General features: G+C 42.3%; 2 protein-coding genes across 6 annotated transcripts; one reads left to right on the top strand and one right to left on the bottom strand.

Annotated features, from left to right (window-relative positions):
• Nucleotides 1-1,118: 1,118 nt before the first annotated feature.
• ANKRD42 (ankyrin repeat domain 42) lies at nucleotides 1,119-25,780 on the top strand. Of its 5 annotated transcripts, XM_014875760.2 has the most exons (14): nucleotides 1,120-1,491; nucleotides 2,306-2,459; nucleotides 2,849-3,012; nucleotides 4,531-4,638; nucleotides 4,943-5,062; nucleotides 5,668-5,803; nucleotides 8,633-8,833; nucleotides 9,163-9,288; nucleotides 10,981-11,086; nucleotides 11,672-11,847; nucleotides 12,234-12,360; nucleotides 14,957-15,101; nucleotides 16,292-16,418; nucleotides 18,631-21,835. In XM_014875760.2, the coding sequence occupies exons 2-13, from the start codon at nucleotides 2,441-2,443 to the stop codon at nucleotides 16,379-16,381; spliced, it is 1,518 nt and encodes a 505-aa protein (XP_014731246.2). In that variant the 5' UTR covers nucleotides 1,120-1,491; nucleotides 2,306-2,440; the 3' UTR covers nucleotides 16,382-16,418; nucleotides 18,631-21,835. The 5 variants fall into 5 exon arrangements, with proteins under 5 accessions (XP_088015410.1, XP_088015412.1, XP_014731246.2 ...); XM_088159284.1 differs by lacking the exon at nucleotides 18,631-21,835 and adding an exon at nucleotides 25,574-25,780 and having other exon boundaries at nucleotides 1,119-1,491; nucleotides 2,306-3,012; XM_088159283.1 differs by having other exon boundaries at nucleotides 2,306-3,012.
• CCDC90B (coiled-coil domain containing 90B) lies at nucleotides 17,230-27,821 on the bottom strand. The gene is made up of 9 exons (XM_014875763.2): nucleotides 27,687-27,821; nucleotides 25,775-25,894; nucleotides 23,119-23,222; nucleotides 21,704-21,805; nucleotides 21,027-21,068; nucleotides 20,877-20,948; nucleotides 20,741-20,794; nucleotides 19,680-19,794; nucleotides 17,230-18,565 (listed from the first exon to the last, which is right to left on the bottom strand). The coding sequence occupies exons 1-9, from the start codon at nucleotides 27,778-27,780 to the stop codon at nucleotides 18,510-18,512; spliced, it is 759 nt and encodes a 252-aa protein (XP_014731249.2). The 5' UTR covers nucleotides 27,781-27,821; the 3' UTR covers nucleotides 17,230-18,509.

Genomic DNA, 27,821 nt, shown 5'->3' with positions numbered 1-27,821 from the left:
ATACTGTAAACTAAATCCCAGCAACTGAAGTTCAGAGTAGATTGAGCAGAGAGAGACGTGATGTCTTTAAATATATAGAAGGCTGTTCAGAAAAGGGAACAAATTACTCTGTCTACTGGAGATAGAACAAAAATGAGACCTATAAATTGCATAAATAGGCTTTATGACAGCTCTCTAATGACAAGGATAATTAAGCCCTAAATGGTCCATTAAGCCCACTTGGTCCACGTAATTATCATTGCACACCTCTAAATGGGACTGGGAAGGGTTCATCGTGTCTGGAAGCAGGATTCTGGAAATACAGGATCCTTTTTTTTCCCCCCACATCAAAAGAACCCGGCTTACCCCCAGGGTACCAGCTGGTTTTGACTAAGGGAACTGAGGAGCAGGATCAGATCACTGCAGGAAAAGACGGTTTAAGATGCCCACGACGTGACTGGAGTCCGATCATCCAGAGCACAAGCTGGTTCAATACCTTTTGGTCAGGGCATCACTGGGGGGTTCCGAGGTGAGAATTGGTACTTGTTACACTTCTCCTGGGAACCCCGTGAAAGCTGTAGCCCAGGGCTGCCTGAAGGCGGAGAAGCCCCGGGCAGCCGCAGCTCAGGCCGTGCCGTGCGGCCGGGCCGGGCCCGCGCCTCTCCCGCCCCGCCCGCCGCCTTCCTCCCGCGGGAAGGGCGAGCCCGGGGCCCATGGCAACCCCGGGGCGGCGAGCAGCAGCAGCAGCAACACGGAGCTGCTTCAGGCGACAGCGGCGAGCTGCCGGCCCCCTGTGCTGCGAGGGGCGGCTGTGCCCCGCTCCGGGCGGTGAGACTGCTCCGCCCGCCCCTCCCTGTCCTGCTCCTTCCCCCGTCCCCTCCCCGCGGGCCGCCTGTGGCGCGGGGCGGGCCGGGCTCTCCCAGACCCCCGGCTCTGTGGCACGGGGCTCCGCCGGCATCCACACACGGCACCGAGGAGGTTCCGTATCTGCCAAAAGAACGGGGAAAGGCGGTGTTTGGTGCTGGCCGGCCGGGCCCTGCCCCTGCCCCGGGCCTGGCAGCTCCGCCTCCGCCCCGGCAGAGCGGGCCGGGCCGGGCCGGCGGCTCCCGCGGAACCGGCGCTGCTGCCAAAGCGGAGCTGCGAGGGATTGGCTCTGTGTGCTACGGGAACATCGCAGCACCTAAATTGTGCCTTTCCCTATTCTGAGCCATATCCTCTTCACTTAATCTCTTTAACTGGGTTTTGGGCAGCTACCGACCTCAAAGGGCTTACTGAATTCTTTCTGCAAAGTTTTCTTCCAAGAACATCGAATGGGTGTTTGGTAACAGTTTTTGATGAAAAAAAATTGCACTAGAATTATGAAGCCTGCTCTTCTCTTTGAACATCCATATATTTTTTACAGAATTTATGGTAACAGCTTTTTGCTGAGCTTCAGTCCCAGGCTGCTGCCTTTGTCTTGTGCTAAGAAGCCAATGCATCTGCCCACCTCTTGCCATTCATCTCCATGCAGTAGTAAGTATCAAGAGGGAGAGGGGAGATAAAATTCTTTCTGCAGGACCTTGTTTGATTTTCCTCTGGGTTAAGAAAAAAAAATAAAAAACAAAGCTTGCCTTGAACTTGCTGTACTGAAACATTGTGTTAAACACATTAGAACTTTGCTAAGTGGTGTAATCGGCCAGGCCTGCCTGTGATGTTGTGTAATTCAGCTGGTCTGTAACCTCACTTGGAGTAATGAGCAATTACTTCCTCGGGGGAAAATTATGTCCTGGTGAAACTGTTCTTTAAAACAACCTAAACAACTCAAACCTCAAAACATACTTAGATATTTTGGAAATATTATTTGGAAACATGAACTAGATGAACTCTTAGGCCCCTTCCAGCCAGCATTATTCTGTGTTTCTGTGCTGCTGCTGTTTGTTCGTCCAGTGTTTTGCAGGATGGAGTCCTGGTTTTTAAGTTTTCTAGGCTTTGTGCAGGGCAGTGATGCCACCTGCCAAGCTGGGGAGGTGGAGGTGGGGTGAGGCACAGGCACAGCATCCAGCGGTGTGTTACAGCACACACGGGGTGTGTTACTGTCAGACTGGAGTGCTGGAGCTTCACCCCCCTCTCCTCTCTGTGGCAACCCCAAATCTGCCCCAGCTCTACTAGCACACTACAGCTTACATTAAAATAAGCACTGGTAAACTACAGAGGATGTTTTTAATTATATCTAATGCTTTTTTACAAATACGACGAACATATTTGTGCAGTATCTCTTTTATATTCTTCAATCTTTTTTACCTCTAATATTACAATATTAACTGCTGCTACCATTTTTTCTCCACAGGCAGAGGGGCTGAGGCACTCATACCTTGGAACCTTCACTTTTATGCTTTCTTGACTTGCTAAACAGCAGCCCCATTCTTCAGGACTTGCAGCAGTGTGAAATGTAATCAGAGTGTTAGTGCACTTTCGTACAGGAATGATGACTACTGCAGAAGGTGAATACTAATTAGTTTAGGTTCCTTTCATGTTTGGCTATCTGAAGTTAAGCCCCTCAGCCATTAGATCCACTTACATCTCGTATTTCTGTGTACAAGCTTTGTCAAGGTATCAAGATGTTGCAAGGGGTTTGGATATGTAATTCTCATTGTTTCCAGTCATGTAGTTAATCAGCGGAAAGGCCTGAAGGGAGGACACAGGTTATTTGATCCCATGGCCTGGTGACAGAAGATTTTTTTTCTTTTACCCTACTGCTTCTACATTTAGAGTTTGATTCTGTGCCATGAATGTCAACTCTGATATTTCTTTGATTGATCACACATTCTCTATCTTTTAAATGTTGCTGATTTAAGCAGTGGACTAATGCCCTTTTATTACTCCTCACTAGTTGTCAAGAAGAAGCAAAATTATACTAGTGTGCATGAAGCAGTGAAAGCTGGGGATGTAGAACAGCTTGCATCGATGATAAAAAGTGGAGCCAGTATTAATGAGGTGGATGTAGTTCACAAATTCACACCCTTGCAGTGTGCTGCCCACTCGGGAAGTCTGGAGGTAAAACATTACCTTAGTGTATAGGCATAGCTAGTCTTTTGCACATCCGTATTTCCTTCTTTGGGAGAGGCTGAACACAATATTGCTTTGATCAGACTGAATCAATAATCTCTGCCTGCTTTTTTTATGAAATATATTCACCAAGAGCAGGAGTACAGGATTTTAGATTTTATTTTTTTTCTTTCCAAAGCCCCAGGCAATTTACCTAATCAACTTTGCCGTATTTTATGAAATCATTGGCTTTCTCACTCTGAGCAAAATGTGCCTTATGGCCTCCCTTTCAGACTCATGACTTTCTTTTGTCCCTATTGCATTTTCTCCTTCTCTTGAGACACCTAGAAAATCCTGTAGGATGTGTAAAAAGGTGACTGAAGGTGACTGAAACAGGTGAGAAGTGACATGAAAATCTGTTCATTCTGCTTACCAATGTCCCATGTCTCATTCTCCATAGAAGTAGTCTTAATACATTTTATATTAATAAATGAAAATGTTGAATAACAATGTAGAAATCAATTGATGCTTGCATCAATGTTTTGAACTTTCAGAAGGACTGCATTGCTGTGTTCAGCACAACATTCACTTTCTTGCAGCCTCCTTGTTCATTGTTCATGGCACTCTAACCTTGAAGGAGCAAGGCCATTCGTGTCCCAAAAGAAAACACGTGAACTTCTTGCTAAACTCAAGAATTGCTAAGTGCAGTGCTGCTTCTGGAATGTAAAGACACTGTCAAGAAAATACAAATCATCATGTCAGCCCCAAACCCAGATTGCTTACCCACGCTTTCTGCCTCTCTAAGTTCTGCCATTTTTCATTTGACTCTCCTACTTTGCAATCAGTGTGTTAGACTTTATTGAATTATCTGTCATCTGTTTGTCACTAAGCTCCTTGGCAGAAACAGTGGAGGAACCAGAGCTGTATGATGGCCTGAAAGAAGATAATAAATCATAATAATATATAATAAAAAGTTCTAACTAGCTGAACTTTGGCTAGTTCATAAAACTTTCCGTTGCAAGCTGGAAAAAGGTGAATAAAACAAAACTAGGCCATGGAAGGATGAGAAGAGAGATGGGATTACATATGCCTAAGAAGCCAAATAAATTAAATGAAGCTTTAAATTTAGTACATGATATTTTTCCTGCCAGTAATTTTAGCTGGAATTCATGTGAGCATGTTCGCATTGTTTTTTTCCATGCTTTTACCTCGTGCCATGTGAATACTCTCACAGATTACATTTTAAATCTGGAAGAGTAAAATGAAAAAGTCATCAATGCTAGGATCTGAATTAGTAGGTTATTTACACATTTTGTACCCTTGGGTGTTACCTGGAAAGTATAACTTACCTATAACTTTCTAATGCACAAATACATGTTTAAGACATGCTCTGGGGTCTCGTATTTCCATAAGGAAGTAGTCCAACACTGTTTTGAAATGTAACTGTGATGGGTAAATTCTAGTTAAAATGTGCCTCAGAGCCACAACGTGAAAGTTAAATAAAAGGCGCTTTGGTTTGTTGAGCAGTGCCTTCAGTGGTTGCTCTGGCACGGAGCTGACACCACGCGTGTGACCGCGAGAGGCTGGACAGCGGCTCACCTCGCAGCCATCCGAGGGCAGGATGCCTGCATGCAGGTACTGTAAACACTCTCAAGCAAAAGTTAGTTAATACTGGACAAATTCATGATGAAGATCAGCTGAGGGAGCCCCTCAGGGAGCTATGAGTAGCTTATATTGATGTCTTGACATTCAAATTAAGGTAGCCATTTTCAAACCAGAGCGCTCATTTGCGCTGTCTGTGCAAACAGATCTGTCTTGTGCAATACCAGGCCCCCGAGGTCAGCACAGAGTTACCCTGCTGGTCATCATAAACCATCCTTCTAGGAAATGTTTGCTTTTCCATCTTGTGAAATGAACGTGTGCTTTGCATTCCTTTCAGGCCTTGTTGCTGAGCGGAGCGGACGCAGCAGCTGGGGACGAGCGCGGGTGCACGGCGTCGCACCTGGCTGCAGCGCACGGCCACTCGTACACCCTGCAGAGCCTGCTGCGCACCGGGGCGGTGAGAGCCCGGCCTGCCTGCAGCCCTGCTGCACGGACACAGCCCCAAAGCTTCCCACAAGCACAACTCCCCCGCGCTTACACTGAATTTTTGGGCTGCGGATTAATTCCAGTGGCTACATTTCCATTTTGTTAGGTTGTGATACACATTTAGGGAAATGGTCAAAAAATGTGGAGAGAATCAGTAATGTGAGTAAATCACCTTCCACATTTAATGAGGATGTCATTAAATGAACATCAGGTACTGGGGTGATGGTAATTTTTTGCAGCTCAAAAAATCTTCTATAGTAAAGGAGACATAAATTAAAAAAAAAAAGAAAATTAGTCCAGATGCATATTTAAGGAATAGTGACCAATTCTGGTCATTATAATGATAAAAACATATCTAAAAATGCACCTTTTCTAAGTGTATTAAATAAAAGCAAGAACCTGTGAAAAGTACCTCTCTTGAAAGTGGAAATGCATATAATGCATAAACTTTGAAAAAATGTTATTTGGTTTGATTTAAATAATTTAACACAATGAACAGCTGATTCCCATATATAAAATTTGTCTTGTATCTAAGATTCAGAAGTGAATGAATTAACCTGCTACTTTCATTTTTAGGATGCAAATGTTTCAGACAGGAATGACTGGAAACCTGTTCATTATGCTGCTTTTCATGGTCGCTTGGGGTGTTTGCAGCTTCTTGTTCGATGGGGAGCACGTGTAGATGATGTGGATAACAATGGAAACCTCCCAGGTATATCAGGATAAATCGTATGTTTTTAAACCTTTGGTTTACAGTTGCTGTGAAATGTGATGATTGAGCAAATTATAACTAATACAAAGCAGCAGCATTTGCTATTTGATTCCATGCAATCCACATAGATAGTCCATTTTTCTAATGATGGGAGGATTTATAAAATCCAAAGTGTTGCTCTGTTGGTGACAGTATCCCATTCACTTCCTGCTGCTGCTAGCAAGGATGAGAGCTCACAAATGCTGGGATGGGGAGCAGGCTGAGCCTGACTGGGAGCAGGTGAGCAGCATCTCCTGTGCCAGTGGAGGCCACAGGAGCAGGATAGGTGGAGGCAGAGGCAGTTTCAGCTGCTGTGTGCTCCTTGTTGAATTGGTGCCAATGTAATGAGGTTCTGGTGTGTTTGCATGCAAGTTTTTGTATCCCACTCTTTCTTAACTGATTTTGTAAAACACTTGTTTTCATTTTCCTGTGTTTTCTTCATTTTGATTTCTGGAATACTGCTTTTTCTGGATTATGTGTAATTTCTTTTCATAATTATCAGCATATTTATTTTAGCACAAAAATTTGCCAGTGATTGTTCCTTGCTTTTTGTATTTTCTCCAGTATCCCTTTCCCTACCATACCACTGTCTCAATATCCTCTGTAAGCTCAATGGTATTATTCCTGTCTTGTATTCTCCTTGCATCCTTTTCTCATTTTCCTCCTTATGGTTTGTCACATAATTTGTTACAAAGAGCATATGTTTTTCTCTATAACTTGTATAGAGTTATCTTTACAAATCCCTCCTTAAAATCTTTTACCCTCTACTAAGGACTCCTTACCTAGAAACAGATAGCCATGCTCTGTTTTGGAAACCTGGATCTTGTTAAAGGATGTGAGGCTCCCACATCCCTGCAGGAGATCTGGTGCATAAGCAGTAGGGGGTCATGATGTTAGGCACCCTGGGGCAGCATGGAAAGCAGCTTTATTTGCACTTGGGAACACTTCCCTGATAACAGACTTCTGTGGATAGAAAGTAGGTGCCAGCACAGTTCTACTTAAATGCTCTGTGTAAAATGGTTTTTGTTGTATTTTGGCATCTACACGAGCTTGATCTTCCAACCTTTCTTCTGTTCAATTTGATTATATTATCTTTCAAAAGAAAGAGAATAATTTGGAACATGGCTAGTAACAGATTAGTAGAAGTAATGTGCAAACCAGCTTGTTGTCTGCTTGTGTAACAGGAGTGAACTTAAATTATCTTTACACACTTCAGCTTCAAGATTAGCTGAACCATGCTATAATTTTTCCTAAGATAATACTGGAAGATATTTTTTGAGGTTGCAGTGCCAGGCACCTGAAACTTAAAAACTGGCTGCATCTTTTCTATTTGTGTGTGACAGCAAAGGGTCTAACTATCTTTGCTAATTTGCTTGCTAATACTTTGGAAGAAAAAGAATTCTGTGGCTCATTCAATGTACAGAATGGGCTGTGCTTATTAACTGAACATTTCAATTTGCTTTCTCTCTGTATTCATTTTTGGGCCGCATCCATGCTTCTTTTACTGCTCGTTAGTCAAACCTATTCTAAATATTTTTCAGGCACATTTTTTTGACTTGTGGCTTTCAGAAGAGTGAATATTGTTAGTCTGATTTTATAAAAGACATGATGAAATACAGAGAATTTGAGATACCAACAGATTTTAGGTATCTGAACATGGATTTGTAAGGGTTGAATCAGTTTTTCACTAGCTGACTTACCTTTAGCATGGTGCCCTTCTTTTCCCTTCTCCCTGAGAACCTAACTTACTGACTAAAATTCAGACAATGGCAAAAACTGCCCTTTTTTCAGTGAAGCTCAGATTTTAAACAATCATCTGTACAGAGGTATTGTTATCTTGCTGTAAAACCAGTATCCATAACCTGGTAGAGCAATTATGCTCTGGAAAGCTGTGGATGGTTTGGTTTGCTATAGAGAACCTGTGTGTGCCAGAAATGAAGTGACATGGGTTTTTTGGGTCCTGGGTACATTGTTTATTCATTGTGAAGAGAGTTTGTTTCCAGGGAAGAATCTCACTAATCCTTTTGCCTCTAGAACATCAGCCAGCTGTTACAGAGCATTTTCATGGAGTGATAGGTCATAATAAGAATTTGTTTGGCAAGTTCTTCTCATTAATGGGATTAGAGAATATTACTTGTGTTAAACAAGTCAACATGTGTTTGGTACCTCTTACTTTTTTGTAGGCCCAGAACTGTAGTGATATTAAGTAAACCTCTGCATGGCCTAGAGGTCAGGTGAGGAATGTACCTTCAAATATTTTGTCCAGTAAAGCACCTATCACTGTCCTGATTTTATAGATGGGGAAACCAAGGGTGTGATGCAACTTGCTTGTGGTGGCACAGTAGAGCCTAAAGCAGAAATGGCCTTAGCTCCTAATCAAGGACACTGCTTGCTGTCCCTCTCTAAGGAGTATCCCTGGGTTAGTGGGGTCAGGCAGCTGCTGAAGGCAGAGATCCGTGTTCCTGGGGGAGGTGAGGCTCCAGCAGTGCACTCTGAGCTAGGCCTTGCTGCTCTGTTGGGAGTCTGTTTTGTCTCCTGCAGTCAGCTCTGCAGGAAATCACCTTTGCAGATCCCATCCTTGGCAGCTTTACCTCCTTTGCCTAGAGCTCAACTCTGTCCTGGGTGGGAGCTGAACATCCCCAGTTCAGCTGAGGCTGCTTTTCTCCTTGTGCAGTGTGGGATGGCTCATGTGCTGGTAGATGACCCAGCTCTAACCAGTGGTGAGAGCATTGCTTTCCCAGTGGGCAGCAGGGCTCAGCTCTAACACCCTTTGTTTCACTTGTGCTGTAGCACATCTGGCAGCAGTGGAAGGACACTTGCATTGCTTTAAGTTCTTGGTTGGGAAAATGGCCAGTGTTACACACACTCTGAAAGCCAGGAATGACCATGGTGAGACTCCGAGAGACTTGGCTGAACGGTTCTATAAAGATAATATTCTGCAATATATTGATGGTGTGGAAAAAGAGAAGGAACATCCAGAGACACAGGAAGGTGAGTATGGATCAAGACACACTTTAAAAAGGCATTGTGTGTAATTCTGTAGAAGTACACAAAAGTGTACTTGTTATTTCAGGTCTGTGAAATTAATCTCTAAACTGTATGAGACGCCTGTAGCCATAACCAAGACATGTTTAGTCAAGTGTTTGGTGAGCACTGCTGGTTACACAGCTGTATTTTAGCTGATTAATGAGCATTATCCTTGCTGCTTCTGAAGTGTCCATACATAAGCTGCTATGAGAAAGGTGAACTGTGAGACAAATACCAGTATGTTCAGTAGAACTGCTGGCATCTGCTTGGAAACATGTGGATTTCATTTTCAGTTTTAGCTTTCCCAGCTCATGATGCTGCTTTCAAAGGGGACTTGTTAGTGGTTAGAAGACTAGTGAGAAGTGGCGTAGTCAATATTAATGAGCGGGACGATAAGGGATCCACTCTCCTGCACAAAGGTCAGTAAATATGGTCTGTGTTTCAGCTTGTTACTCTTTGTTGCTGATTTATTTACTTTGTTTTTCAAGTGGCTGCCTATTAGATTAACTTAATGAAAAACAGCATCTCATTTCTTGAGGGCTTGGAAAGGCAACGCCAAACGTGGTATTTTGTAATGTATTGTGTGAGTCACTTAATATAACCAAGCTCAAGTCAAGAGAAAAGAGCTTACAATAAAGAGAAATCAGCATCTAAACTGAAAACTAAGTAGCTCTGACATTTATTTATTTACTATTTGTATATCAATATCATGTCAGTTTTGTTGGAATTAATCCTGATTTTCAGTGATGGAGAAAGAACAGATCAGGCCCATTAATTCCAGCTTTGAGTGATAAGTAAGGCTGTATTCTAGCTATAAAAGCTTGTAACTAAATAGGTTTTTGAGGTTTTTTTTGTTTGGTTGGTTGGTTTTATTTTTGTTTGTTTGTTTGTTTTTAATCAAGCAAGATGTGGCTTTTAGAAACATTTAGCTGGCAAAGATTAAGAATGATCTGTATTGTGGCCTGGGCCTTTATTTGCTGAACACATCAGTATTGTGGGGATAAGTTGTAAAAACCACAACAAAGTCATTTGGTAGGATGCTGTGAAGAAATAGAAACTTCTGGTTGGCACTTTGACATGTAGTGGACTGCTAGCATTACAGAAAAAAATTTGTGTTTGGGAGTTTCACAGTATTGTCTAAAAGAATAAACAAAAGATGAAAGAAAGAGGGAAGCATTTTTGTAATATGCTTTTAACACATTTCCTACATTTCTTTTTGACTAGATATAAGTGGTAGAATTTTTTAAAACATAATTGAAGTTCTCACTTAAAAAACCCTAGTATGTAGTGATTTTAAAATCCTACTTTCATTTCTTGCAATGATGCTGACCTACAGTTTCATCCCCAGTGTTTACATGCTGATGTTGTAATTTCATTTCCTTATCTCAGTAAGAAAACAAGTATAAAAAATATCTGAAGGGGAGTGCTGTCAAGAAATGGATTTATTCTTCCTTGAGAAAATCAGTGTACAGTTTCATCTAGACTTGCCAAATACCATCTTCCATAAGTGAGACATTGTTTCTGGCACCACGTGGTGGGAGCAGTGGCCATGGTACATCATATCAGTAGGACTGTGTTAGGGTGCTGCTGAGAGGTGCTGCCTTGAGTGTCTTCCCCAAGAAATGCTGTGCCTTTAGCTCCATCACAAAGCTCTGCTTCTCTCTTCTGAGACAGCAGCACACACCACAGACTGGGGCAGCCAGCTGTGTCTGACACCTGGGAGCCCAAAGCCAGGGAGGGGTGACAGCACTTGGCTGCCAAACTGTGACACACAGGCCTTTCTTATCAGGGCAGCAGTTATTTGTGTGTCTTGTGCTTCCTACATGAGAGTGGGCGAGTTTAGTTTAGCTTGTGTCCAGCAGGAGCTGCCAGTACATTTCTAAAGCTAGAAAGAGTCTCCAAACCACACTGCATGCTCTTCCCCAAAACTCTGGGTACCCAAGTGATGTCAGCATCTTGACACACAGGCTCCTGTTGAAATAGTATCTCCCTTGTGGTGTTGTAGTGAGCCCAATCTCTGACATGGCAAATAATGGCAAGAGGAGGACATTTTAGGTTTGAAAACATTTCAGTTGTATATGATTGACTTGTGTATGCCTTCCTTCCCTTAGCTGCTGAACAGGGGCATATCCATTGCTTACAGTGGTTGGTTGAAATGGGAGCTGACTGTGACATTACAAATGATGCTGGAGAGACTCCAGAGGATGTAGCCAAGAGGTAGCAGTACATATCCTGTCGCTCTGACACTTATTTACTTACTATTTGTGTATCAATATCATGTCAGCTTTGTTGGAATTAATCCTGATTTTCAGTGATTGAGAAAGAAGAGATCAGGCCCATGAATTCCAGCTCTGAGTGATAAGGCTGTATTGTAGCTATAAAAGGTTTTAATTTTCACCCAATTTAATTTTCTTTTTAGTGAGGTCAGACACAAAAGAGGAAAACTAGCTCATTTGCAAGAGGACAGTTGTGAATGGTTTGCTTACAGTTTGCTGTACAAAGTAAATGAGAAGTAGCAGAGGCCACTGATTTTTGCATTAAGAAAAATAATGCAGATTCTGATGAGATTCAATTAAGAAATCCTGCAAAGGGAAGAGATGCTTCTGATGTAGGAGCCATTGCCATAAGATTCCATAGAGGCAGAGCTCATGCTCTGAGAATACTACAAAAAGTTGATAGACAGTTGTAGTGTGTGTACAGTGCTTCCTTTAGTCCTGAAAACTCTCTGATAAATAGGAACATGGACAGTTTCAGAGAGTTTCTACCACACGTTCTTCTCGATTTTAACTGTTCTCTGTGCAGATTTGGCCACCTGGCAGCTGTGGAACTTTTGACACCAAGAACTGCAAACAGTAACTCTAGTGATGAAGAACTAGATGCAAACAACATAAAGTTTTTTGAAACACATGGTGTGGAAGGGAGTACTGATAGCAAAGAAGATGTAACCCTGGATAAAGCAGAGAAAAGGAATGCACGCAGTAAGCACTGTATTTCCATCATCCCTTGTTTGCAGAAGTTGTTACCAAGACATTATAGTCTTAACTAGGACAGTTCCTGCCAACTGCTCTGATCTTTTTGTTGTACGTTGAGATGGTTGACAGGATATCTGTAATACTGAGCATTGAAACAAATTGTGGAATATTAGAAAGCAAGCAGAAGGCAATCAGATCATAATTGTTACACCATTTTAATCCATGTTGGTGCAACAGTGTTGGATTGCTATTTGTTTTTGATATCTGCTTGCTGTGTGGGTGTCAGGTGTAGCTCAGTGTTTGCTGAGCAGTGTGATTTTTGCTCTTGTGTTTGTGAGACTGTTTTCCAGACTATTGGATTCCAGCATGATTTACCTACCTTTGTCTTATAGTAAGGGCCTATCACAAGATTAAAGAACTTCAACGACTTCTAGAAATTGCCTACAGCAACTACAGACAGCTGGGGGGAGTAACTGAAGAGGAGAGGAAGATGAAAAAAGAAGAAAGGAAAGTTGAGAAGTAAGGTCGTTCTGCCCTGCTAATGTTTAACTCTGTGGGGTCCTCCTTTAGAGCTGATTTACACTCCTTTGGCTATTCTGTCTTTTCCACTTACCAACTTCAACCAGGCCAAAAGAAATGAACTGCAGCAATTTGGCCATTTCTGAACTTGAATCACCAGGATCTGCCCCACAACACAAGTGCTTGATAGGTCCATGATTCTTGTGTGAGATAATTTGTTCAGTCTTCAGGTTTTTCTGCAGATATGTGCAGTAGGTCTGATAGGTTCTGGCTGTTTTGTTTCCACTGAGGATGCCAAAGACATGTATGCCCTTCAGGAAATCTGAAAATAGGCAATAGTTTTAGCATGGCTTGGATGGAAGTGCATATACGGCAGAGATTATTCCGTGACCTGCTAACATTTCTGTTCATTGGCAATATATTTCTGTGCTCAAGAAAGGATTAGCTTGTATCCAGACCACAGGAAGAAGCTATTAGCAAGCCTGCCCTTGCATGTGAAGCACTGTTCATATCTAATTCTCAGTGTCTCCATTAAATCAATTGGTTCTGTTAGATTGGTCAGGTAATTTGATGGACAGACTGTTTAAATTTCAAAGAAAAGTCTATCAAAGATTTAGGGATTTAACAATACTGCAGCCTCCAAAGACAGGCCTGTCTTCACCTCTGCCTGTCAAAGATTTGGCTACCCTCTGTTCTCACTCCCTGTAAATAACCACCTCCATAATGTGCTTGGGCCAACCCAAACCACTGCCTTTATTTGGTCACTGAGAGGAGACTGTCTGGGGGGTTTATATGCCATCAAGAAGACAGCAGCCAGCAGTCTGTGTGGATCTGGAGCAGGTAATAAGTGTCACAGATAGCAGTTCTGTATGTTTTACAGCGATATCTGAGCCAGGAAACTGAAGTCAGGATTTCTTTTGGTTTCAGGTCACCCTTTGACTCAGCTTATGCTGAAAGTCCATCTTCCTTAAACTTGATATGCATACAATAGGTAACAGACACCTGCATCTGAGTCAGTTATTGTGAGCTCCTTTGTCAAGTTCTTGGAGAGGTGTAGGCACTTCCAGGGCATAATTAGACATGTACTTCAGGATGAGATTCATCACTTCTAGAAATGTCTCTCCTGGTTTTAAAGGAGGAGGGTGACCAACTCAGGTGTTGATGCCTACATTGAAAGGTCAGAGCAATCTGGTTTTAATGATGAAAAAGTCACTGTTGATTAATGACAGACATGAAAGTTCATTCTGGATAGAGCAGCTGCTCAAATGCTAGCAGTGTCAATTAGAAGGCTCTGCTGGGACTCTTTAAGAGGTGTTGCTTTCTGTGGCATGTGTGTGTAAACTAACTAGAAAAATTGTGAGGCTCTCTGAAGGGTTTTTTGAACTCTGAAGGCTAGAAAGCATCCCTAGCCCCAAATTATCCTTTTGAAAAGAAAATGAGGCTTCTCAGCATACCTGCCTACCCTTCTCAGGGTACCTATCTGTGGATAAATCCCAAGATGCTTGTATCATAGACCAGAAAATCTCATTATTGATAAAATACTTAATGACAACACCATTTTGCTAGATGAAAAGCAAGGAGTTGCCACTTGGGAGGGCCACTGTAGCAGATTTTGAAGATTTCTGCTTTAGTTCTGGTTTTTTGGCTGTAAGAGGCCTGGTGTGAACCACTTCACAGTGCTTTAACCAGGGTTCATTGCAGGAAATTGTCACCATGAGTGTGCCACACAGTTCGGGAGCTTTGCCTCTTTAATTGGAAGCATGGAAGAGGTCAGCTGTCCCCTGAGCACTGAGCACAGGCCATTCTTGCAGTGTCAGTAAGGCTGATTGGTAGCTCAAAGGGCCTGAGTCAGGAATTCTTCACTCTGGGAAACAGAGAAACATGCTAGATCTTGCTGAAAGCTTTCCTGCTGTGCTGTTTGAATACAGAGGGCAGATCTCTTCCCTTTCCTTTTACTCATCTTCCATCCTTGTAGCTGTGATAATTCATCCTGATACAGGAGAGAGCGAGCTCAACTCCAAACGCTCAGTTTACGTGTCAGCTAAACAGTTCCAGGAATCTCTCAAATAATTTAGGAGCCGTTGAGGGTGTGACCAGTGAGATCTTGTGCAACTGTGTATAAACCAGTTATGCAAAGCTGTCATCTGAGTATTCCTCGTCCGCGCCTAAGCCAATCAATAGGAAGGGTGTAGAAGCACCAGATGTGCATGAGAAAGCTGCCCCTGACCTTTCCAGAGTGCTGCCGGCTTTGTGCTTTTTCTGTGTTTCATAATAACTTCGTTGCTGCTTGGGCACTTGTCCCTCCCCCGCAGCTGGACTTGGCGTGCTCGGTGTGTGGCGGCCCGGGCTCGCTGTGCGGGCACACGGCTCCATCTCGTGGTGCCATCGCGCTGAGCACCGCTGGCAGCCGGGGAGGAGCAGCTGCTGCTCCGCGCTGTCACCACGCTGCGGAGCCCTGCGCACAGCTGGCCAGAGGCGTGCTGCGCTGCTTTCTGCGTGACTGGCCTGTTCCCTGGCAAAGGCACAGCACCACGTGGAGCAGCCGGGCAGGTTTGGATGTACTTCACGCTCTGCTTGTCTCCTTTGCTTTTGGCAGGGCTGTGCGGGAGCTGGAGGCCCAGCTGGAATATGAACGAGTCAGGCGGGAGAAGCTGGAGAGCCAGCTGGATGATTACCGTGCTGAGATAAGCCGGCTCCGACAGGGCCGGGGGAAAACCCGCACCGCCCCTGCTGCCTCCGCGGTGAGTGCCACACCAGCTCCCCTGGCCATGGCACAGAGGCCACTGCCTGTTGCTTGTGTGTCTTTGTTCCCTCTATTAGGGGGCTAGGAAATACTAGAGAAAATGTGCTGCAGCTTTGAGCTCGGGACACTGAAGTGAGCAGGAGCCCTTGTCTGTCCTTGACAGTGTCTCTGCTGTGAAAGGGTATCAGTTTCTTTCCGTATCCTGGCAGAGAAGCACCGCTGTTCTTCATCTTCATGTTCCCAAAGGAGTGGACTGATCTTGAGTACTTCCACACGGCATATCCAGTGACTGGCAGCTCCCCTTGACTGGGACCTGGTGTCTGAGACTCGAATGGTGCTTCAGGAGCGGTGTCGTCACCACCTAAGAGGCTTCCCAGCCTGCAGGGGTGTAGAGATCGCTACCATGGGTCCCCAGAGGGGGACAAGTTCAACAACAGGGATTTGATCCATGTCACAGTGTCTGGAGTCAGTCAGGTATACTGAATGAGAGTCCAAGAGCTCATAGAAAATTCATGGAGAGAATTCAGTTTGGGAAAGGGACAGTACATGCAGCACTAGAAGTTCTCAGACAGAGGTTCTATTTTGAATTAAAAATTAAGCTCTTTTTATATGATAGAGACATAAGAGGGAAGAGGACACCAACACTGTGAGCAGCCAGTAGATGATGATGTTTCTCATTTTTTACTTTTCACCTGTACAGGCAATAGATGATGGTGCTTCTATTCTTTCAGAGCATTTTTTATTTCCGAGACTATTTTCCACCTTTTCAGTCAATTGTTTCTGCAGTCCCTTGTTTTTGTGCTTCTTGGTGGAATCTCAGGCTCTGAATGCTAGGTGCTACAGCTGTATTTCAGAGGCCAGCTGCACTTTTTCAAGGATGTTTCTGCTTCTCAGCCTTGTGATTGCCAGGCTGGCAAAGATATTCTTTGTCAATATTTTTCATGAGGCAGGGTGTTTTGTTGTTTTTTTGGTAATTTTCCCCCTTTAACCAAGCTGCCTTTCTGACTGACTGCTACAGCCAAGCGACCTTCAAGTCTCTCACTGCTGTGCTGCCATCCCATGCCCTGGGACTGTGCTCTTCCCTCAGCTCCAGTCTGAACACACTGTTTTCTGTGGTTACTCCCAGATGTAGATTTTTACATCCTCTCAGTGTTTGCTGCTTAATGGCTGCAGTATTATTTGTTTCAGGAAGCTGAGACAATGACCAAGTCTTGCAAAGACAATAAGAAAATAAAGAAACAGCCAGCCTGCAGCCCAGGAGGAGTGAGACTACGCTGAGGAATAAACCTCAAAGGAGGGACAGCAGAGTGTGGAGGTATAAAAGCAATATTACAGATAATGCAGTGTTTGCATGGCCCAGCTCCACAGATGAGCTGTGGGTCTCTACCTTTCACTGAACTATGCTTTTAGTTCTTTAGTTCTCTGGCTTAATAACGGGAAAGTCACTGGCCACAATTCTGAGGAAAGTATCTCCATCCACAGGTCTATTTTGTACTACTACCTTAGGATGGAAAAAAGTGCACATTAGCTCCTAGCATTTTCCATGCAGAAGCTGATTAGTGGATGTGAGAATTATCTCTCAGCTGCAGCGAGGTGCCAGGCCCCTTGATTTTCATCTTTAGTCATTCCTAAAGGCAGGAAGCAACTCCTTTGTGAGGTGCCAGGTGACCTGCAGCAGCTGGTCTGAGTGTAACTCAGGGCTGAAGGGTTTACTAAGTTATGGAGCAGCTTGTGGTTAGAAATGGCAACCCTGACCTCCCTCCACACCTAAAATTCATTTAATGACTACACATATAGAAGTTTTTCTGTCCGCTGTATGCTATTGTGAAATTATTTTCCCTCTGGAACCCTCATTTTGGGACTTAAAAGATAATTATTTTAGTGCACCAGTTCTGATCTGTCCTCTCCTTACTACCAAAGAAAACTTAATCTCAGAGAATTTCAAAGATACTGAAAACTAAAAAAACATGTTTTTGTGTGCACCATGAAGGAGAGGCACACTGAATTAACAGCATAAGCCTTTCATCAAGAGCCTAGTTCAGGATGTGTAGCTCACCAGATGAGCTACTTCCTCCATCACCATTGGTGCTAAATTTCCATGCAGAAACTCTCAGCCAGACAGCAAATATAGGAAATTAATTTTATTTTCTTGAATGAAGATGATAAATAATTTAATGCAGAGAATATAAGAATTGGCAGAATACCAGCAAGTTCAACTGTAAACAGAATAAAACAGCAATAAAAAAAATGCCACTAGTCAGTACTACATAGTCCTTAGCACATAAAAGGCCTATTCTTACTTCAAAGTTAATCCACAAAGACTTCAAAAAATACTATTTTACTAAAAGAATCAAACCAAGCATCTGCGTTTGTACTCAACAAGATGGAACTGCTTCATGTTTGGAAGGCATCCACCTGTGTTGCAACTCTGCAGCCAGAGCTGTCAAGTCCTTGCAGAAGGCAGAGTGGTCAGGAGGGTCAGTGTGTCCCACAGGATTACAGAAGAGTCTGGAGGACTGGGGAGGAGGATCACTGGCACCACTGAGATTATTATATTAAGAGCCAGATACTATGCCCAGAAAGTATGTGCAGGTTCCTTGGAAATACTCTGCGCTACTTGGGGGGGAAGTTAAGAGCACTTATCTGCCCCAGGGCTGTACACAGCTGCTGGGAGTGGAGGCATTTCCTCTTGGAAAGGCAAAGACAGAGAAATTCTCTCATTCTTTTGATCTCTGGGCTTACAGAAATTGCAGAAGATACTAAAGAAAATAAATCTATAAAGACATTTTGTACATGAGACTTTGCATTCATGTAAATCAGTTTTCAAGGAAAAAAAAAAAAAAGGAGGTTCCTTAGTAAAGGCCTGGAGTGTGCTTTTACATGTAGAAAAAACCCCAAAAGGCTAAGCTACAATTCATTAAAAAAGTGAGGAACAGACTGAAGGCAAAATCCTGAGCCTATGTTCAAGATAAATTAATTTTCTTGGATTAGATTAGCTATGTTGAAGTCTGGTATTAGCATCCCCATACTGGGAACACTAATTTGGAAATTGTATTCCCATTTCAAGGGTATATAAAATGTTTAATATTTCCATTTTGAAAGAAGCTGAGAGTGAGAATTTTCCAGAAAGAAAACAAATTTAATTCTAAAAGATATTAAGAAACTTTCTGGTATAGCATAAGAAATACTTTGAAATAAATAAAGTATTGAACAGGAGACAATAAAATTTTACTATTTGGCTACTTCCCCCCAGTAATTTTGTTCTTTAGTGTTACAGATTCAGAAAACATTTTTATTATAAAACAAAAAGGTTCCAAGGTTATCTACAGCACAAGTATGATAGTCAAACTGGTGTTGCCTGGGTGGCCTTTTCTGTCTGTATTTAGTGCAGTCATTCCATGTAGATTTATTTCCAGAACCTGTAAAATCCCAGTGCTATTGCTAGGCAAGTGAACACTGAAGCTGTTAAAAAAACAACAAAGAAAGGAGATAATTAGCTGAATGCTGTTATACCACTTTATCCATAGAGGAAATAAGCTGCAAACAGATGGAAGAATGTTCCCACTGTAGAGCAGTCTCCTAAACCTCCCAGATTGCTGCAGGTGCAACAGAACAATTCCAGAAGCCAATGGCTGGTCTCAGATGCCGTACCCTGCACAGCAGCACAGCCACAGTGCTGAGATGGGAAGCCCAATGCAGCAGCCTGAGGAGCCACGTTTTCAGGGACACATCCCAACAACTGTGCTGGATATCTCAGAGCACCACAGGCTACAGGGGCTTTCACTATTGTCACCCAGCAACTGGAAACTGCACTACAGGAGAGCTGGCTGCACCAGGGCTCACATTAGACATTGCAGATTCCCCATGGAACCAAAATGACAGCGAATTGGAAAATGATCTGTCAAACATGGCAGCACTCCTGAAGCCTGACAAATTGTCCTTTGGATTTGTTACGCTGCTGTTTCAATTAGTGTTAGAATAAAGCTGATTACATTTTCCTTTGAACTTATTCTCACTTCCAAATATAGTGCATTATTCTCTTTTTATCCAGCTCCTACACAATAAAAACTTCACTGGTTATGTATATATTGAGAAGACTAATCTCAAATCAGACTGAAATTTGTTCTGCTTGGCAGGGGAAAGTACAAATTGTGCGTGAAGACTCAACAGGAGGCAGAACTGGTCACTCTCAGACCAGTCTTGAATGATAGCAAACTTTCAGGCTAATGTAAATGACCTCAGCAAAACCTCTGTAGCAACTCCATCACATCAATGGCTGCTGCAACAAGCAGAAGTAGTGTCAAACTGGATAAGGTATTCAGGCTTTCAATTTTTTTTTAAACACGTCCATATTTGTCCCAATCCCAGTTCTGGGCACAATCCTAGTCCAACTGTGGCATGCCTTCACCTCTTCTGTTTTCTCTGTCACATTTCTTCCAGCTGGAGGGGGGAGAGAGATCTTCTCCACCCAATCCCAGCTTTTTGCTGCTACAGACGTGCTATGTCTCTTTTAGCACTCCCGAAAAGAATTTTCCATGACCTAGTACTGGTACTCACCTCCTTGCCTATCACATACCTGCCAAATAGCGAATGGTGTCAAGTTTATTCGATTCCATGAGCGTTTTTAAGGAAGCTATTTCAGTGTCAATTTTATAACTGATTTCTGAGATAATGCTGTTGGTATTTGCATCCTGAAATATTAAAAGATAGCATATATTAGACAATGGTCTCCAGCCCCTTCAACTTTCCAAAGCGAAACTAAAATACTATGCTACCAGAAACAAGGAACAATTTCCAACCTATCTCTGTTAAGACATTAGAAGACAGAGAACATTGCTTTATACAGTCCAGGAAGATTGCTGAACGAATAGAGACAGCAAAAGAGAAAACTCCAATGATCATACAATCACAGACTGGCTTGGGTTGTAAGGGACCTTAAAGACCATCTAGTTCTAGCCTCCTGCCATGGGCAGGGACATCTTTCATTAGACCAGGTTACCCAGAGCCCCTTCCAGACTGGCCTTGAACACTGCCATGGATGGGGACCTCACTGAGGCCCTCTCTGAGCAACCTGTGCCAGTGTCTCATCACCCTCAAGACAGACTTATATCTCTGGTGTGCCAGTGCCTCCCAAAGGAGATACTCTACAGCACAGAGAAGAGTATTCCTGCATTTTTGAAAAACGAAGGTTTAAGCATTCATAAGGCATATCACAAAAATGGAAGATAGGCTCAAGATGGGACATTGTCCCTCTTCAGCCTCTTAGACTTTGCTGTCCTCTCACAGCTTTGAGGACTTCCAGCTCTTGAATTGCTTGGTGTAGGCACCTGCACCATCCCTGTGGTACGGCTCATCAGTTAACACTGGGAAAAGGGCAGCATGATAGCTCATATCCCAGCTGTGCCAGCATGCAACAAGGTACTTGGGAAGCAATGGACAAGGCTTGCATGCATCCTCCCTCTGCTGATTAGAATTTAGTGTGAATTCCACAGGCAAGAAACACCTACAACAGTACTCCTGAGTGACAGAGCCGTGCCTTTTGCTTTACCATACCCAGAAATGTATTGGCTTTCACCAAAGTTTGGGGTTTATATAACATGCACTGCATAACTATATCCTGCTTTGTTCAATACTTACTTTTTTATGAAACTCTGTAGTTGCTTCCATCAGTTTCCTCTCCTGATCTGTAAACTGTGGATAAAAGAAAAATCACAATTGTAGCAACAGAAGCACAACACAGAGCTAATAAGGGCATCTTCACAGACCAACTTACCATATCTGTCACCCTGCTCCTCTCCAGGTTTATGTCTAGCTTGCTGTCAGCACGGATTTTGCCGGTTTCAGTCTTTAAAAAAATTAAGATTATAAAAATAGCTATTTATTCTCCCAAATAGGAGTCTGTAGGTACTTGCTGTTTACTTACCATTAGCTGCTGTTTAACTTGATCTAATTCAATTTTCATTTTCTAAGTGCAGAGGAGAAAAAAAAAAATTTACAAATTCAGGAAACTTAACTAAATGAATCAGTGATGTTAAGTGCTATCACTGCATCCATGCAATTATTCTTCTGTCATTTTTCCTCCCAATGGGGCAATTTGTTCTTGATTAAATACCCTAACTAATATGTTTGGAGGTACAGGCATATATAATCTGCTGGGATTTCTTCAAAATAAAGGAATTATTTTGTAACAATGATCCTGTTATTCTGGGTCTAAAGACAGCAGAGAAATACCCAAATACGATGAACTAAAACAAAACGTGTCTCAATCACCAAATTAATTAAACTGTTGCAAAGGAATGGCTGACTTCTTTCCCTGCACTATATGGTTAATGGCCAGAAACCAGCAGTTGCCCTTAAATAAAATTACAGAAGACGAAAAAAGATGTACACATCTTATAATCCTTTACAGAAGATCTGAGCAGGTCACAGCATGTGAAATATATTTTGATGTGATCTCTGAAGTTACATACAGACTCTGCAATTCTGATAAAAGTATCCAGAATTACTTTTACATTTAAATTTTGTTCCACACAACTGTACATCAAGTAAAATGTAACAAACACTGCAACTAAACTGCTTAATGAAAATATGTATTAGTACCTCGTTCTCTGCTCTCAAGTTTGCAAATTCACTTTTCTCCAGGATGACCATATCTTTTCGAATGGAGTCCAAATGTGCCATTATCTGCTGTAAAGTTATTTCCTTTGAAAAATAAAACATGCCATTGGTTAACATGCACTCTTTCTGGCAAATAAAGAAAAAATGTTTATGTCTGAAATAATGAAATTAGATACTGCAAAGCATAAAAGTGGGCAGTCTCTCTAACAAGACTGTGACAGAAACAGACAATTTCATACCAGCAGTTTGTTTGAAAAACTCAAGAGGTTTGTGTTTTTTCTGTTGCTTTAACACACCAACTCTGAACTTAAGCAAAAAGGCCAGAGGTGTTAGTCCAAGTAGTGATGAAATGAAATAGACCTGAAACTACAGGTCAGTCCTGCAGTCTCTTCCACTTTCAATGAACATTCAGGAGTCTCAGAAGCATTAATTGTTGGTCTGAATGCAGCTCTTACTAAGCACTTCCATTTCTTGCCTACAAATTCATCAAAAGCCAAAGACTTAATGACATGAGTACCAACCATACTTTCATCTCCAAAGGCTGATGGACACAAGTAAAACACTGCTAAAAAGCACTGAGAAAAGCCTTTCTGGTGTTTGAATTAACAAGTTCAGAATTCAACCACTACATATAAACGCAGGAAAAAAATCAAATCAGAAAATAAAGGAAGGAACTCAGTATTTTAAAATGCTGAAAGCACTACTCCTTCACTCAGCATATTGAAGTTACCCTACTATTTAGCATGGAAAATGACACATGGCTGTGGGATTCTCTGATGCACAGTGATGGTTTTGATCATTGCTCCAGAAGGCTGTACAAGCTGAAATTATGTGCCATTCTTCTTCAATTACTTCATGTAATTAAGCTTTCATTTTTATTTGAACTGCAGCCTTTCTTCTAACAGATTTTTATCTTACTAGCATTTACTTGTAATAAAATTGTCTAACTTCTTTTTTTCCTTTAAAATCTCAGAAGAAGACAAGAACTTCTGTCTCTGTGGTTTTCTTTCATCAAAATGAAAACCTTTCTTTTTGGAAATCCTATTACATGCAAAGCATCCTAAACAGAATTTGCATATAATTGTATTAGGCAGAAACACTACTTTTTATAGTCAGTATTGGTAATAAATATTTTAAGATTGTATGAGGCATACTAGCTCCTCAGTGTAATGCAACCGAAGTTTTCCAGGAGTTGTAAAAACTTCACTGTGTTCAACGAAGTAGTCAGACTTCAGTGGAAGCTGGTCAGGGCCTACAACAATCTGTCAAACTTCCAAGTGAAACTCAGGAAAACCTGGCACAGTGAGGTGTTTATCGTACTAGAGAGAGTTGCTCACTTGTGTTTTAAAGATGCAGACACGAGCCTTTATAGCTACACAGCACAAAGGAGTTTTTACCTGCTGGGCCTGTGTAACCATGTCCTTATAGACGGTGTCTAAGCTGACATTGGACAGGGTTATCAACGCCGACACGATGGTCTGTGCTTGCTCCTTCCCAAAGCCTAGGGGACAATTGAAGGATGACAAGTTAAGGTGGAATTAAAAATCTAGAGGAGCAAGAGGCACTCAAGTGCCACACCTAACCACAGTGGCACACGAGAATTCACACAATGACTAGAAACTGACAGCCAGGAGTCACTGTGACTTCAGCTAGAAAAAACAAACAATGCTGCAAAAATCTGAAGCATAGTACCTTTTAATACACTGAAAGTCTATACATGAACTGACAGAAAGACCAAATGTCTTCATATAAGACCTAGCCCTTCATTATAAAAATAATTTAGCAAAACTTTACTTCATAATGAACTTTCACAAACTGTTAAAACCAAACGTACCTTGAGCTACAAAGCATGCATTCTATAGAATAATAACAAGTAATTCTGCATATATTGCAACTGTCCTGCACAGATAGGAACATATGCAAAGGTGATTTTTAAAATGCTGCATCGATTGCCTGCAGAATTTCTGCTTTCTGATTATAAAAAGTACATTTTGTCTGTAGCTTGGTGTAAATTTGAGGTGCTAAAGATGATATGGGGTGAATAATGGGGGAAAAATTGCTCTCATTTTAGCCGGATCTGGTCAAGTGCCGAGAGCTTTTGCCCTAGAGATTTATTTCCAGCAATCTGACTGATACGTTGTTTCAACTACCCCGTTTTATAAAGTGGGCTAAATGAACACTGAGAAATGCTTTCAAGGCACATTATTTAGAGAACTATGCCACTGCTCCCTTCTAGAATGCTGGTACTGTCCAGGTGCACCACTGGTTTACATGTTTAAAAAAGCTACACATGCTTTATGACAGCTTCCTTCCACTACAAAGCATGATAGTACTGCTTCAATTTCTCTGAATTTCCAGGGTTACTTAAGCTCTTGCAAATTCCTTATGTTGCTCCACAGCAAGAAATGAATGTGTTTTGTGAAAGCTTAGAAAATGAGGAAAAATTTATATAAGCAAGAGATTTGAGCCTGAAAACTGCCTAAAACTTGGGAAAAACTAAAATTGCTCTCTTACTTTTGTGGTTTTACCTATGAAGACCTGTGGTACTCAAGTATTTGTAGAAGTTACAGAACAAATTAAACTGAACAACAACCAGCATCAGACAAACTTCACCCCACAAGTTCTAAAGGAATTAGAAGAAGAAATAGCTGAATCAGTCCCTGAGACCAGTAACGTTTCACAGCCTGCCGTGGTTACCCATGGACTGGAAAATAACAGTGCCAGTTTTTAAAAACACTTCTAGAGAGATGTAGGGAAATACAGGCTGTCAAGTCTGACAAGCATAAAAAAATAAACATAGTTACCACGCTACTGTAAGTCTTTTAAGTACTAACATGTATTATTATTAGACCCAAATAGTGGAAACAGTCCTAACTTCTGACTGTACAAAGTTTCTACTGTCACTTGGGATTTTAAAATTGCTAGTCTGATGAAGACATCAGCTTAAAGCTCAGCAGGAATCAATAAAGCAAGCCAAACCCTTTGAATTACTAGGAAAAGGAACGGAGAACAGACACAACATTACTTTACAATGCAAATCCATAGAACATTCAGTTGTCACGTAATGCCAGCACTGTCCCCTGAAAACATGAAATGGAATCGAATGTGACAGAAGCAGAAAATATTAACAGAAGGACATAATGAATAAGCAAAAATATGGAAAATCTACTGTTTCAGGAAAAATGCAACAAGCTGGGATTCTTCTGTTTGGAAAACGAAAGGGCAATAAGATAGAAGTTTGCATAATCGTGAGTGACATCAGAGATTAAATGTTCACTCCTTCCAACAGAAGAGCTGAGTGGGCATCAAATTCACCTCACAGATGTCAGATTCTGCATAAACAAAACATGTGGATGTCTGAAGTTCCATGAAAAAGGATGTTTTGGATAGTAATCAGTTTATAGTGGCTCAGGGACTGCATAAACTTGTGAAAAGATTTCCACTGAAGGTTACTAAAACTCTCAACTGATTTAAAATACCTCCAGGGTGACAGAACCTGGAAACTTGGAAAACACAAGGGGATGTGTGACACACATCTGCCCTGTTATAACAGTCCTCTGCAGGCTCTGACTCACAGCTGCTGCCAGGAGACAGAACTCAGGGCTGGATGGACCCTTTAGCTGACTTCAGCCAGTCTCACTCACAAGTGTGGGCTTTGAGAATGTATCACAGCACCATGCTACTGAAAACATTTCTAATTAGAAAAAAACCTCTTCAGTTACTCTTAGCAGTTTAGTAGAAGAAATTTCTTGAAGAGCTTTATTTTTGCTAAAAAATGCTATAAAATGTTTTGCAAAAAATCTTTAACTGCTACTGTTACTTTACGTTTGTTACCTGTGTTATGTTCCTCAGCTGGAAGGCACAACATAAACCTGCCTATAGCTACAAACGAGGGAAATCTAATGTCCTAGTTATTGGTATGGCACAGCATCAGATGCCTCTCCTGCCAAAACATTTTACACCACCAGGTAGGTACTGGTACTGACAGCACTCTAAGTTACACCACTTAATATTAAAAGTTCTCCTTTTAATTATTTATCTGATATCACTTACCATGGGCTTCCAGATCCTGCACTAAAGCATGGGTATCAAAAGTCACCTTCCTCTGCTCCAGGGGAGTGATATCAACTTTTCTGACATCATATGACTTCCTAATGAACGTGGCAGCAAAACCTGGAAATAAAAACACATGCCTTAATCTTACCTTGATTGGCTTATCATGAAATACACTAGTTTTAATTTCTTTCATCATAGAAAAGCTGCATGTATGTTGCAACAAAAAGCTGGGTTACAGCACACACCAGAAACTATCAATCTCTTTTCCACAGGGAATTTACACTAAATAGGACTTACAGGTCTGTCTTAACTGCATTCATGTGACTGTGCAATAGACAAGCATCCTGACACAGCACAAATAAACCCCCACGGCCAATTGTTTTATAATATTTGGGAAACATCACTTATATAATTTTCATACTTATAAAATACTGAATAACGTTATGCAATTAAGCATTCATTGCTATTTAAATTGCTGAGCCTTAATTCCAACACCTTTCTATTTCATCACAGAATGGTTTGGAAGGAATCCTAAAGATCAGCTAGTTCCAACACCCAGCCATGGGCAGGGTCACCTTCCACTAGACCAGTGTGCTCAGAGCCCCATCCAACCTGGACTGAAACACTTCCAGGGATGGGGCACCCACAGCTTCTCTGGGCAACCTGTGCCAGTGCCTCACCGCCCTCACAGTAAAGAATTTCTTCCTTATATCTAATCCAAATCTCTCATTTTGAGTGGTTTGTGAGAACATAAAGCTACAATTAAAAAAAAATATATATGCATGTCTAATTTTCATGATAAATTAATTTCTTGGTTCACCAGGGAAGTAACTGGGCAGTAAAGGGATATGATGTTTCTATCTAATACCTCAGAGATTAGGTATAGCTAATATCTAAAGAGGTATTAGTTAACCTCATGCATCCACTCTACACTCTGTGCCTTCCTACAAGTAGGTTGCACTGCTTCTCCTACTTTTATTTCAAGCACGTTTCTCTTCACCTTATGTATGTGTCGCTTTGCATATTACAGATTCTGTTCTGATTAATTCTTTGTTATCTAAACAGCCCCGTTACCTCTGAATTTGTTATTTGAAACTATATGCACTGCTGGCTCTCTGCCTTAACCAAATTGTTCTGTATCTTATCCAGATCTTTACCTAAAAGCGTTATATCATTTAAACAACAGGGAATTTGTATTGTGCCACTACTAGATAAATCAAGTTATGTGCTATTTTACAGATACTTAACTAACTATAATTAAACTAGCTATAACAAAACCAGCCACAGCACTGTATTATTAATGGCTTTATTAGAGTTAATATGCAACGACTGCTCCATACAAATAATGAAAATCAACTCAAAACATTGTTTTCATGGAGCTGTCCCAGCTTTTAAACGCACAACTCTTGTCTTCTAAACAAACTGGATTTTTTCATTGGGTTGAACAACTACATTGCACAGACGCTGTCTCAAGAAAGCTGCTATTACAGTTCTGGTTGCTCGCCATGCTACTCTTGGCCCCACTGCTCCATTCCTGCAGTCTCTACGGAATGCCCCTCTCCCAGCCCGGAGCTGAGAAAATCACTCCACAGACCCCTACCTGAGACACCTCTCAGTGACGCCCTTCTGCACCCGCGGTGACTCCTCCCGTCCCGAACCCCACCTGACAGCCCACACCCCGCTCACCCGGCTACTCCCGCCCGTGGAACTCACCCCTTGTTCCAGCCCCGAGGGAAGGCGCTCAGCGCTCCCTCACACAGCCTCAGGGACGGGCCCCGCAGCCGAGTCCGACCAGCGCCGCCCACACACCCAGCCCGGGCTCACCCGACCGCGGCAGCCGCGGGCCCGCCCGGCGCTGCCAACCGGCCGGAGGACCGAGAACAGAGCACGGCGCTGCGGCGCCTCTCACCTCTGCGAGGAGCCGGGGGCAGCCGGGCCGGGACCGGGAGCAGGAGCGGGCCGGCCCAGGCACGGAGAGCACCGCTACTCGCGGCGCCCCTCATGACGCCCCAGCCCTCCGCTTCCGCTCGCTCAATGCCGCTTC

Source organism: Sturnus vulgaris, chromosome 2, assembly GCF_052056855.1.
Source record: "Sturnus vulgaris isolate bStuVul1 chromosome 2, bStuVul1.hap1, whole genome shotgun sequence".
In the NCBI taxonomy this organism is placed as follows: domain Eukaryota; kingdom Metazoa; phylum Chordata; class Aves; order Passeriformes; family Sturnidae; genus Sturnus; species Sturnus vulgaris.
This window is presented reverse-complemented; position numbering and strand designations above follow the sequence as displayed.

What these genes read in the sequence shown, in the direction of transcription:
- ANKRD42 (XM_088159284.1), top strand. Translation starts at nt 2,824, where the DNA reads ATGCCCTTTTATTACTCCTCACTAGTTGTCAAGAAGAAGCAAAATTAT. An exon ending in ATCCACTCTCCTGCACAAAG is followed by an intron (nt 9,289 to 10,980) that starts GTCAGTAAATAT and finishes TCCTTCCCTTAG; the next exon opens with CTGCTGAACAGGGGCATATC. An exon ending in GAAGAAAGGAAAGTTGAGAA is followed by an intron (nt 12,361 to 14,956) that starts GTAAGGTCGTTC and finishes TGCTTTTGGCAG; the next exon opens with GGCTGTGCGGGAGCTGGAGG.
- CCDC90B (XM_014875763.2), bottom strand. Translation starts at nt 27,780, where the DNA reads ATGAGGGGCGCCGCGAGTAGCGGTGCTCTCCGTGCCTGGGCCGGCCCG. An exon ending in GCAGGATCTGGAAGCCCATG is followed by an intron (nt 23,223 to 25,774) that starts GTAAGTGATATC and finishes ATTGTCCCCTAG; the next exon opens with GCTTTGGGAAGGAGCAAGCA. An exon ending in CACCATTCGCTATTTGGCAG is followed by an intron (nt 18,566 to 19,679) that starts GTATGTGATAGG and finishes TTTTTTTAACAG; the next exon opens with CTTCAGTGTTCACTTGCCTA.